The sequence below is a fragment of the Cloeon dipterum genome, chromosome 2 (assembly GCF_949628265.1).
Source record: "Cloeon dipterum chromosome 2, ieCloDipt1.1, whole genome shotgun sequence".
Classification (NCBI taxonomy): domain Eukaryota; kingdom Metazoa; phylum Arthropoda; class Insecta; order Ephemeroptera; family Baetidae; genus Cloeon; species Cloeon dipterum.
Genome location: NC_088787.1, coordinates 1,466,630 through 1,480,114, shown reverse-complemented (window position 1 = coordinate 1,480,114; position 13,485 = coordinate 1,466,630). Strand labels below are relative to the sequence as shown.

General features: G+C 39.0%; 1 protein-coding gene across 1 annotated transcript; it reads right to left on the bottom strand.

Annotated features, from left to right (window-relative positions):
- Positions 1-1,036: 1,036 nt before the first annotated feature.
- Positions 1,037-3,511, bottom strand: LOC135936018 (protein yellow-like). The gene is made up of 5 exons (XM_065478688.1): positions 3,479-3,511; positions 2,836-3,158; positions 2,010-2,582; positions 1,599-1,746; positions 1,037-1,350 (listed from the first exon to the last, which is right to left on the bottom strand). Coding segments are annotated over exons 2-5 (1,038 nt in total). The 5' UTR covers positions 3,151-3,158; positions 3,479-3,511; the 3' UTR covers positions 1,037-1,348.
- Positions 3,512-13,485: the final 9,974 nt, after the last annotated feature.

The following is a 13,485-nucleotide window of genomic DNA, read 5'->3' as shown; positions in this document are numbered from 1 at the left end:
ATGCTCTTAGAACCGTTCCTTGGAAAGCTATGTAAATTTTACTCTACTTTTAAGACTTTTAGTTCGCCGATAAATACAAATTAATGTAAGCGAGAGCGAACTCACCACAGGCGTGCCTCTCACGCGGCTCCTCTTCTCGTTGTGCGCTGTTGCTGTGCTGAGCAGTGTGATGGCCTTTGCCTCGCGAATCGAGTCACGTGACGGGCCAAAAAAGATGACGTATTTTGGCCCCGCAAGGGTCTGCTTTTCGCTCTCATGTAAAACTCAACATTAAATTCCGTTGAATTTTAGTTGACATTATTAAAGCCATATTAATTTATTTTCCAATTAAAGGTGAAATTCGACTATCAGAAAACCAACAAAATGCTTGAAATTGTACCTAATTAGCAACCGAACCTCTAGAAATTATCTAAAAATAAATTTTGATGCTCAATCAGCAATAAGTTATTTTTTTAAATTTTAAAATGCTGAAGAGTGGCCTGTGTTAAAAATCTCTATCTGCATCCGATTGCACGCTGGTGAAGAGGAGAGAACAGCTGTGATCGCTCGCTCTTTGATGAGCCACTCAAAAAAGGACCTTGAAAAGATCTGCTGCGCCGAATCAGTATTATAAATTAAAGAGATGGACACTTGTTGTGAGTTGGGAGGCGGGCCATGAATTTAGCAGCTAATTTGACGTCTTATATCAGTACTCTCGAGAGCAAAATACAAGCACCGCGATCCTCTCTCTTATTGTCTCTCGCTCCGTGTAACAACTGAAAATAAAAGCGACTGAGTTGGTTTCGGGCAATTCGTGGTCTAAAATCAGAAACAGAAAGATAATTTCTGATAAGCGTGAGCTAGTTCATCATCTTAGACTATTTTCAGACAATTCCCTACTTTATTTTCACTCTAAAATAGTTAATTTTGCTAAAAAAAAATCAATTTAAAATATTATTCACAGCCTTTTGATGGGCAAGGTAAAAATGATTGGCGAAATGCACTCTTTCCTTTGGTTTGGAAGAATTTGTAGGTTTGAAAAATAAAAGCCAGGAAACCTAAAAGCATGATGAAAATTTTTTAACTGTTACAAAGAATCTTTATCGAACAGAATCGGAGAGATGCTTCCAACTGACATGACCTTTTTACTGTTAGTTCAAGAGTAATGCAGGGTCAAGAGACTGCCCATTTATCTACAAATAACAAAATTCCCTTTATTTGAACTGAAAAAAATTCAAGCTTGCTAGTGAGACTACAAAATGGCTATGGCCAAGAGGAAAACGAAGACTACGCTCGAGCTGATCAGTATTCTTCGCACTTTGGGAGGCGTTTTCCGCAACATTTTCCTCTCCACCGCTTGCTCCATCTATTCTGAAATTGGCATGTTAGTTAGTTAAATTAATTAATGCTTGCTTGCATTTATCTTCACGTCATCTTTAGAAATTTTTAAACAAAAAGAGATAGTCATTTAGTTATTATAAAAATATAGTGTAGAGTTTAATAAGTAGCAGCACACAGTAAACGTATCTCAGATAAATGGTAACTATTTTAATAATTGAAAATGATTTTTCTATCAATTTACGTTGGCATTAAAATGTTTTCAAGCGGAGAAAACTTACACGGTGTGGCCTTGAAGGATGTTGCTTCGCCCACAGCCTTCAATAGCCTGTATCTTGGCTTTCTTTTGTCGTCAAACATCATCAACCAAAAGTTTCCACTTTGGTCCAAGGCGAAAGTAAATGGCCAATCAGTTTTCAGTCCAGCGACCTAAAACCAAACAATTTACCGACTCTAATTAATAAGAATTGCTGACGGCCAGTACGAATAAAAAAGTGGCAAAATCCTGTCCAATCAAACTAAAAGGAGAGGCGCCCACCCTCGACGATAGCTACCTCCCAACATTCGATGAATATTTTTTGCGAAATATTGCGGTGGACAAAAAAATTAATGAGTATCCTAATACTCGTCTCTAAAACCCGATATTTGAACGATATTCCGTTCTCAAATGTTTTGTTAAACTGTTGACGTACCTCATGAAAACGCTGCTCAGCAAACGGCTGGGAAGAGTTCCAAGAAGATAAGTAATTCTTCCCCCAAAAGGTGGCATATACGGTCCCGTGGTTGTCCATTAGCATTCTATATGGCTCTGCGGTCCAGTTTCCGATTAGTTCCGGATTTGCAGTTCGAATTCCTTCCCGAAGTGCGGCCACGGAATGTGAATAGAGTTCACTGGAGTGGTAGTTGCTGACGTAGAACTTTCTCGATTTCTCCTTAGGGGACAAGGCAATGGATAAAAGCTGTTTTCCTGGCGTGTCCAGATTCCAAGATTCATTTCTCTCCAAACTAAACACGACAATGTGTTGGGCAGCCAACTGCGAGATGTAGGCGAAGGTTCCGTTGGGCGTTTCGTCGAGCACAAAGTCGTGAATCAAATTTTGAAAGGGAAACCGGTGAATTAGTTTGGTGTGATCGTAGATGGCCAAGTTGATCGTCCATAATTTGGAAGCGCAGTCGTAGCTTCCCTCATCGAGCACCCACAACCTTCCAGTGGAGTCAATTTGCAGTCCTGACGCTTCTTCAATTTTTTCGCAGTTTCCAAAATCCTGCAACAAGAGGAAATGATTGTGGCACTTTTAATACTTTGGTTTAAATGAAGAATTTGCATTTCAAGAAAATTAAATGAACCAGTTATAGGGCTTTAAAACCGTGCCATGCGATTACCGAATTCCCCAAGAAAAGTAATAGGTTTTTAGTAAATCCCTTGTATCGATCATAATCCTTATTGTGAGCTCAGCAAATGCTTCTCTATTCCAATTCAGGGCAAAATAAAATATACATCGAGCTGTATGTACTTACGTGCTTCTCCAAGGAGGGGAAAGGAGTGAGCTTCGGAGACTCAGAGTTTGCGCTGCTCGTCGGCAAAGACACCAGAGTCACCGGTGTGCTATCGTCTCTTAACAGGCTGAGGAAGAGCCTTGATCCGTAGACAGCCATGTAAAAAGGTTTGATTTTCGTTGGTTTGACAATCCCAGCGGGCATGGTCTGTGCCCTGCTTTCCTCCGACGGCCACTCGTAGTCCAATTCATTCCACTCGAAGACTTGATTCAAGTTGGCAGCGGTGGCCAGGGATGAAAGGCCGAGGAGGAAAATGGCGATGGAAAACGGAGTCATACTTCTAACTGTTCACAAAAGGCAGGAAAACAAAAAATACAACCGTTATTTTGGAAAAACTCTAAAGGCTCGAAACAAATCTGAATCTTTTATATTACTTGCATTCTCTGTACTGTTGAATTTCGGTATTTTACCCAATTAATCAAATTAAATTTAATTGAAATAAATGCTCGACATGGCTGAAATATATATATAAATAAAATTTAACTCTCTTTGCAATGGATAGAAGTAAAATATTATTTTTTTAAACCTCTTAGTGAATTTAACAGTAATTTTTAGAGTCTCAGTGCGATGATAAAGAAAAAATATCGCAAGAGAGCGAACTCACCACGGGCGTGCTTCTCGCGCGGCTCCTATTCTCGTTGTACTGTGCTTTGGACTCTGAATTATAAATCGAGATACGTGATGTACAGCATTCGTGCAGTGACGCAGTGTTTGACCCCGCCAGAGGCTGGCTGCCCTCTTGTCAGCCTCAGCAGTAAAAAAGCTCATGCTTCATGCACGTGTACGTTCAATAAATAATTTCCCCATTCTTAAAGATGAAACTCGGTTAACCGAAATTCATCAGAATGTTTTTTGTTACATCCAATTAGTGTAAAAATTATTTCTAAAAAAAGGAGCTGATTAAAATCTTTTTGTTTATTTTTTAATTGAAAAATACTAGCCTGTATTTAAAAAAATAATTGTGTTCCATGAGTGTTAATAATTATTGATTTAACAAAAAAAAAAAAAAACAGCAGTGATCGCTCGCTCTTTCATGAGCCACACAAAAAAGAGCCTTGAATAAATATTCTGTTAAGAACCGAGCACTTGTTGAGTGCGGGGAGGCGGGCCATGAATTGGCTCGCTAAACAAGCAGCTAGTTTTTATCAGTACTCTCGATAGCAAAAGACAAGCACCACGTCAGCTTTAAAAATTCGCCCATTTTGGAGCTGCGCAGTAAACTTGTGCTCGTCTTGAGCATGCGCAGTATAATCAAAACGCTAGTCTATATCACTGAGAGGCTGTGACTCATCCCTGCGCATGCGTTACCTAAATGAAAACCTTCTGCGCAGTCGTAATTTCCATCGGGGGCCGGATTGTGATCTGTGTTGGTTTTTCCCGCCGGTCAGAAAGTCAAAAATAATGGAGGCCAATCAGGAGAAAATCCAGCGGCCAGTCAGAAGCGTCGAAAAAGAGGCGTGCCGACCTATAATAATTTTATTCCCGCGTATTTTGTTACATTTCCATTCACGTTGAAGTGACATCTAACGGTCGATTCACCAATTACCGGGCTAATCAGCTTTTAGCAAAGAAAAAACAAAAATATTCATTGTGCTGAAGCTAATTTCATGATAAATTTCATTTTACGTTCGAAACTTTCCAGCCGTACTCTACCAGACGCCATATCTGACCATCACGTGAATCAGGACCCTGGTGATTTGTAATTTGTGTTTCGAATTTTCCAAATTTAAATCCCTACTCAACCCAAATCACTTACTCTTGACTATGTATTTATTTCGAATTTTCTATTAACCGTAAATCAGGGTTTAGAGATAATAAGTAAAAAACGATTGAGAGAATATGCAAAAATTGTTGATTAGTTGGATGTAGATACAAATTTCCAAAAGTGGTCGGATTCTTCCAAATGGTTGAGCAGCAAACCAATATCCAATAAAAATTGTGACAAGCAGCCTCTAGCCTTACATTTGAACAAATATTGCATGTCCATTCTTATTAAGTCTCTTGGTTCAAACATATTTTCGGAGAAGGGGCCGTCTTTGCTTATGGACGGTGTTCTTGGAATTGTTGAAAGCCAGCATCTCAATTTATGAACAGGCAGTTCGTCGGTTAGGAAGATCTTCTCGCAACCATGAGGGCATTCAGTATACCAAACGTCCCCACGTTTGTGGTGGTGCTCCAGAGCGTGCTGCTCCATTGTCTCGTGGAGGGACACGAGCTTCTGGCATCTATTGCACCTCAATCTTTTGCAAAAATATCCTAACACTCCGTCAGGCGGGGTGATATTGTCTAGCTCTGAAATAACAGCTGATTTCACCGTGAATTCTTTTCACAATAAATGTATCTACCGTAAATAAGCTCAAAGTATTGAATAAATTTCCTTAATTGCGCAGAATCTTTCCAATCGTAGCATCCTATCTTTATAGCTATGTTCTGTTTGGTGAGTCTGTAGAAAAGTAGTTGCAGGTTTATTTTTAATTATAGTTGGGAAAATACGTACTTGGTAAACTCAGCGCAGGCTTGGCAGATCAAAATGTTGCCTTCGTCTTGTTTGTTCCTTGGTGGACGTTCCTTAAGTGTTTCTCCACGTCCAATCTCGGGATTTCTTTCCGGCAATTCTCGCATTTCACCATGTCGTTCAGGTATCCAACAACTTTTCCTCTTTCTGAAATTTTAAAATCACTTAAAGACCGTCTTTGACGAAGTTTCTGAGCACACCAATCGATTCCCGATGGTCGACTTAGGAATAATTGATATTTTTCCGTTAAATAAAACGTCCAGCGCGACGTGTGATTTTTCCCGCCAAACCAATATGAATGCGAGATCGAAGTGCGCATGCGTCTCACAGCTGGCTGGATCTGATAAAGCAGTCATTCGTACAGGCGGTCTCTCTGCAAGTGCTCAAACCAGCTCTAACGCATGCGCACTTCTCGCTAATACTTCGAAATTGTTTTGGCGGGAAAAAAGTTCGCGCGACGTGCTGCACTTTTTGGCTGGGAAAAATATCCACTTTACCTAATTCGACCCTCAGGAATCGATTGGTGTGCTCAGAAACTACGTCAAAATAGAGAATCGTACACAAACCTGTGAAAGACAAGATGTTTTGGAAATTTCTAGCGCTTGAATTGTAACTGATGTTGAGCAAAATCTTCTCCCCTGTCACCCTGGTAAAATAATTCAAGGTTAAAGAGATAAAATTAATTTTCTGATAAATTTACTTTGTTCTCCAGAGGCACAACTGACAGACGTTGGCTGTTTTGTCTTCGAGGGTGAGTTTCTTGAATGGAAGAACCCCAAATGTCAATTTGCACCAAGAGCAACGCGATACGTCAAATCCGTAATTTTCACTCATTTGCGGTGCTTGGAGCCGTGGCCCAAATCCAGGAGGTGGATTTTGGATTGCAACAGGTTCGGCAGCAGGCTGGTTAATCTGTCCAAAGGTGCGCGAGGGAACAGGACGTTGGACTCGCTCTCTAGGAGGTAATCCCGCCAAAGGCGGAGAAGCAGCTTAAAAATAAATATTATTACGTTCTTGGAAATGTGGGGATAAAAAAAATTTCGACCTACCCCCTGGCCAAAAAGGCTTTGGAGCAGCAGGAACTTGGGGAACACGGAACATTCCGGGCGCTGTGAATCCCGGTGGAACTAGAAAATCCGGATTGTATGAGTATGAAATAATTTACCACAATTGAACAAAAAAATACCAGGAATAAATGTCTGCTGGAAACCCGAATTATTACTGGGCAGGCGGGCTGAGAAAAAAACTCATTAATATTTCTTTAAAAATGAATAAAATTCTTATTTTACCTTGAGCTTGTTCAGCAGGTTGGCGTGGAGGTGGAGGGCCTTGCCGTGCATTCCTTCCACAAAATCAATTTCCAAATCAAATTTTAAAAATACAATTTTATCTTTGCTTACACCAATAACATGCAATTCGGGCACACCAACGTGTTTCTCACAGGATTTGGAATTACTCCATCGTAACAGGTGCAAAACCCTGTCATTTTTGGAAGTTTCCGAGCAAAATAATAATAAAAAAAATTGGATGCCTCGAACACAACCCAAGCGACCGACTCAGTCTGTCAACTGTGAATCCCTTATACTTATAGTACTAACAATAGTGGAAATTTAAAAACACTTTATTTTCAATAACATTGTTCGCTTAACAATAAATGATTCCTAATTTCAATTAAAATTGCCAAACACTCTAATAATGTTATTTTCTGTACAAAGTAATTTATTGATGAACAAAATATATTTACACTCTCGAAAGTCCTCAATGTCCTTTGAGTCAAAATATTTTCAATTATTTGCCAGTTGTAAAAGTGTAGTGAAACTATTGTTTACTCGGATCGGCCCAGGTTTTAGGCGGTTGTGGTCAACGATCGGTCGATCGGCTGAATTTTAACAAAAATTTAACTATTTTCGCGCGTGCACTTGACGACGCGCTGTGCTAAAAGAGCAAAAATGGATAAAAAAAACCTTAATTTTAAATTTTTTGTGGGCGGGAAAGATCTTAAAATCGGTTTCCAGACCGGCGATGCATTTATAATTTTCATATTTCCATGATATTAAGTGCAAAAATCACGGTTTCCAAAGTTCAAAGTCTATCATTTCCTAGGAATTGTGATGGGATTGGCTCGTAATTGGTCTTAAAACGATCCGATTTTAATTCTGCGTTGTCCAGGAGTCATTTTTTTGTTTCCCTGCACCCAAGATAAGGATGCGGAAACATTTGAAAAATTTTGTGTAAAAGTAAATCTGCGTTATATAGCGTTAAAATATTTTGAAATTTGAATTTTTCTGAAATTTAGCTGAAAAAATTCATAGTAACTCGAAAAATGGTCCGAATTTGAAAACCTACTCACGGGCATAGATGTGTCCCTGCGAGGGGCATTGACTGGTGTCAAAATAAGCGCCATCCGTCCCACAGAGCCCCGCCTGGACCGCGAAAACAAAAGTTTTAAACGTCACAATTCGTGTTTTTTGGATCCAAAAAAATTAATAACTCGGCTATGCTATGGGTCGTAGTTTGGAAAATAAAACTTTATCAGACTCGCCGTGTAATTCTACGTATTTTAGGATGCTTTACTGCCCCGCTGCAACAGCCGATTCATCTGCTCTGCACTGAAAGAATTTATTTTCTCTGTCACATTAAATAATTCGCAGAAGAAAATTCGCCTGCAAAACCGGAATGTAGGCATTTCGCCGGACTTGTTAGTCTCGCGCTTTGCATAAATACAAAAATTGCAAATTGCTTAACTGCTTTGTACTTTAAAAAAATTAATCCACTCTCCCCGTTAATTTTATGCAAACCAAAAGTGTTTGAACCAGCTGATAGATGGCGCCAGCGTATATTTATGACTTTTAAGCCTCTTTCGCTGGGGGTGAATGTAGTGAGAGGGGAGGGGGCTGCGTGGTGAGTTGAGGCCATTTATACTCACCCTCGCTCTCAATAACGTCAGTCTCACGATAAAGACAAGCATCAGCAAACACTTATCCGCTGCATTTGTCCTGAGTGACTTCCTCATTCTCGTAAGACGGTAGGGCTATTTTCCTTAGCTTTTAACAGTAGAAAAACAGCTTAAAATTTTTATAAAACTGCCAGCGACGGTCAAAATCATATGTTAGTCATTTTTAGATAGGAAACTGTAATAAATAATCAATTAAATTTGTTTTTAATCAAAATAATGCCACTTTAGACTCTAGGTAGTTCATTATCTGCTGGTGATTAAATATTTTTATAGATTATTTGAAAAATGTTTAGTGCTGGCCAGTTTATTCAATTTTTTTCTGAGCAGTAACACATTCATTTAATAAAAAATTTCTGACTTAAATGCATACAAAAATGCACCGACCCAAAGCAACAAAAGGCCGACAAAAAGCACTCCCCGCGCCGCACAAAAGCATATTTTAATGTTATTTTCGGTCGCTGCCACTCAAAAGTATTTTAAGGCCACCCGCAGAGATTAGGGTAAATCGAATACGATAATTTTACGTTAATGTATTGTCCAAATTGATATGAGTTTTGATAAATTTGTTAGATTTTGCTATAAAAGATGTGTTAGTAAGATTTTTCAAGTGTAGTATTTTAGAGAATTATGGATTCGTTGCAAGTGAAAGTGCTGAACTCGCTTGTTGAAATCTTGAGGAGGAGGACCAAGGTGAAGCGCTTGAAAGAGATTGTGACGCAGTTTGTCGCGGAAAACATCGGTGACTACATTGAAGGAGAGTTGACTCTAGAAAACATGTGTAAGTTCCAATATTTAAATAAATTTAAATTTATTGCTGTGTTGCCATAAGTTGGCTTGTAATTTGAACTGAAAATAACTGGCAAAGAATTATTTCTAGCAATCGGGCTCCGTGACTTGGTGCTGCGTCGGCTAGAGAAAAGGAGGGGCAAAGATGATCTCGACGAGGAGCAAGAAAAGATTGAGAGAATGATTAAAGCCTACTCTCTTTTGATAAGCCCTACGACTAAAAAAGTGGATTTGAAAGGATTCATCTCTTTCTGCTCTGAGGACAATCTCGTCCAAAACACAACCAAGGTAAATTAACTTTTTATAGTTGTTTCTTAAGCTGCGCAGTAAACTTGTGTGCATCTTGAGCATGCGCAGTACATTCAGATCGCTTCTTTATCTCACAGGGAAGCTGAAACGCATCACTGCGCATGCGTGATGCAAATCAAAACCTTCTGCGCAGGCCTAATTCCCAGGTTCATTTAATTTTTGTTAGCAGGTTCTGGAGACAATTTCGGCCAAAGCTACTGGTTTAGAGCACTTGGATTTTATTAATGATTCTATTCATACCGAAATTGCCACACATCAGGAGAATGCCATAGAATTTTTGTCGAGAATGGAAAATATTAAGATTCTTCAAATATCATGTGTCGACTACAAATGCGTTAAAATTCTGTGCAGATCTCTAACAAAATTGGAATATTTGAAAGTAGTCCTACTTCACTTCAACGAAAATGAAGAAGAAGAAGACGTTGAAGCCTTCAAAATGAGCTTTTCTCGCTTGAAAGTGTTCGTGTTCGTGGCCTCACCTTTCTCATTTGGGGAGAAGTTGTTGAAACTGTGCTTCCGACACTTACCAAACTTAGAAGTCGTCCCTGAATTCGCTGATACTGCACTATTTCATGGTCTCAAAGAAATGGTGATTCCAGTAGAGACGTCTGCACTGCGTCATTTGCATTCAGCTCCAACAACAATTGACCTGCCAGCAGCATTTCCCAACGTGACCCATTTAAACGTAAGGATTTAATCGATTATTTAACACGACAGTTTAAGCAAATCAACCGTCACGTTGCAGACAGATTGTTCCGAGGTTAAACCAGAAGGCACGCGCGACTCGATTCTGAGATTCACTCGCATCGAGAGTCTGGCGCTGAATATTCAGCCGGTCGTCAATCCTCCCCTCAACGCATTTTTAGAAGCTTATGGAGCCAACCTTCACACGCTGATAATCGAGTCATCCGAGTGTTCCGAGTCCATCCACTTCTCACTGAAAAAGATCATCGAAACTTGCCCGAAGCTGCAGAAGCTGGAGATGCGCGAATTGCACAATTCGGACGAGGAGCCCGTTGGATTTTTCGAGCACTTGCGAGAACTTTACTTGAGAATGGGGTAAGATTTCACAACACATTGCTCGCTGGTTTAATCAGGGAATTTGTTTATACGTTTTCCACATAATTTAATATAAAAATAGTTTTAAATATGATTGATTAACGAAATCAAAATTGTTTTATCTGTTTTAATTCTGCTCTTTAATTTTCGATTTTAAAATTAACACCAGCATTGTTATAGCATTTCTTTGGGGAGATATTTGAGTAATTCGAGGATTTAACTGGCTGCCCAATATCACAAAATGAAAAATCTCTGTTGGTACAGACACGATACGGACCACAAACTGCATTTCAAGAACCTCCTGGCGGCGCCAAATCTGCAGGAACTTTCCCTCGAAGATTACGAGAGCGAGCTTGGCGTTGATGACCTTCGGATGCTTACGGCGTTGGTCGCCGAAAGGAAGATTTTGTGCAACCTAACCAGTCTTGATTTGCATTTCATGTTCATCGTCTACGATGACGTTAAAATCTTCTTCGATAAGCTGCGTGCTCTGAGGGACTTTGTTGCAGTTGCAGCCGTTTCTGTGCCACCTTTAATTTCTTTCAAATTCTGGCTCTCCTTTGAATATTTCGGAGAAGAATTTGAATTTTACTCTAAGGACGAAGAAGATTTAATTGGAATCGGAGAAAAATTTGAGGAGTGGATCGGAGATAACACCATCGTCCACTTTATTCGCGCAATCAATGCCAGAAATCGGGTGTAGTTTATAGTTCAACCCTTAATCAAATAAAATTATACATTCAGTAGTATAGTTTTGATCTTATTTCAAAACTTTTCCCAGAACCTTTGTAATAATTAGAATTTTCAGTTGAAATTTTGTATTGCTCTCTATAAACATGGAATTTCAAAAATTCATAATATATGATTTCTAAAATGCCTTTCCAGATCCAGACCGTCTTTGATGACGTTTCTGAGCCCACCAATCGATTCCTGAGGGTCAAATTAGGTAAAGGGAATGTTTTTTCCGGCCAAAAAGTGCAGTGTGACGCGTGAACTTTTTTCCCGCCAAAACAATATGAATGCGAGAAGTGCGCATGCGTCAGAGCTGGTTTGGGCACTTGCAGACGAGACCGCCTGTACGAATGAATTCTTTGTCACGACGCATGCGCACTTCTCACATACACGCAGCGGAAAATATTTGAATGAAGAGCTAGGACTGTTTCGTTTGAAAAGTGTTAGATGAATTATGCAACCGGCGTGACTTTGTTTCTGTGCAGGTTGCAAACATGTGCTCTTTGAGTTCCTTCATTTCGCCGACGGCCATCTTACAGTAGAGCGTATTCCAAGACAGGAAATTGAAACAGGAAACAAGAATTCCTGCTTTTTCCTGGAATTCCGGCAGGACAGGAAAATATTTTTCAGGAACAGGACAAGACAAGAATTTTGTTTCAAAACAATTCCATTCTTGGTCTATTTTAAATCAAATATACCTCATTTACAGACAGCATTACTTTTCATTTTGATACTGCCTTACAATGTTTACTTTCTTTCATGTAACTATAAATATTTTTCCAAAAAAACCTAAAAATTATCCACGACGTTTACAATTTTGCTCTAAAGCTTTAATTAAAATGCACAACTCTTTAATTACAGTCAGCGGTGTTTGAAAAACAAGCGTTTTAGGGAAACTATCAACTGTATCAAAAATAAAATTTTTTAGGGGTTTTCTGCAATTCTTTTTCATTTTAAGCACTTTTTGTGATAATTTTTGTTGGATACTAAATTCTGTGCGGGGTGCATATTATTTTTTCCGTTTTGTTCATAAAGGGGAATTAGATGAATTAGAAATTATATACTCGATCAAAATTTAAACACTTAGAAAATCTGTCAAATGTAAGTTTCAAATAATTAAAAGCAAACAAAAAACAGGTATACATATTAATATGGAAGAATTAGAAGACCATTTTGTAAATTGGAATTAAATTTGAGAAAATAAAAACAGGAAAAAACAGGAACAGGACAGGACCGGAAATCCAATTTTTGAACAGGAACAGGACAGGACAGGAAATTTTTTTCCCGGAACAGGTCAGGACAGGAACAGAAAAACCTTTCTTGAATACGCTCTATCTTACAGGCTAACTCCATTATATTTATTGATTTATTTATATTGTCAATTTCATGCTTTGACGCCAACACGTGCTGCATGATCAGCCTCTCAAAACTGTAATCTGGGACTTTCTGCATCGATTTTACTCGCTGTTCCACCTCCCTGCCCAATGGAATTAACTTAAGACGCTTTAACCAATTATTTTTTTAAATATGGTATATTATTTGGAGCATAAAAAATTAAATTAAAACACGAAACTGACAATTTAAGGGTGAATTGTTATAGTATATTTATTTTTCTTCACGCAAATAGAACAGAATAATTAAAATGAACAAAAATCAAGCAGCGGCTACATTTGATAGACATAAATTGACTAAATTTTCGCAATTAGGTCATCACAAAACCATAGAATTTGTGATGTACTATATGAAATATATCAGGTGTATTTCTCAGAACCTTGGTCGAGGGGGCGGGGCCGTGACGACGCCGTATAAATCATTTTCGATTTCCTCGTGCACAATTTCCGGTGAGACGGGATTCGGGAGAGTGGACATTTCCATTTCCTCGGCACCTGCGTTGCGCTGCTCGTTGGAATTTTGCAATTTTCTCATCCTCAGGGTGAGCCACAGGCTGATAATGCAGCTCAAGACCAGGAAGAAGGCGAGCGAGCCGATTATCAAAGCAGAGTTTGTTGACTGTTCTGTTTCCATTTTTCCGCTATTAATACTTGTGTATTTGGTTGTAACAGTGGTGGAAGGAAAATTGGTGACTTCTATAGAAATTAATATTAAAATAACTTCCGGAAAAAGTAATTATTTCAGAGAAAATTACCTGCTGTCGGAGAATCACTGATGTATGGCTTCGCACCGACTGCAGCCCTTAAGAGCCTGCACTTTAGCTTGTTCCTTTTATCATTAAATACAGTTATCCAAAAGTTTC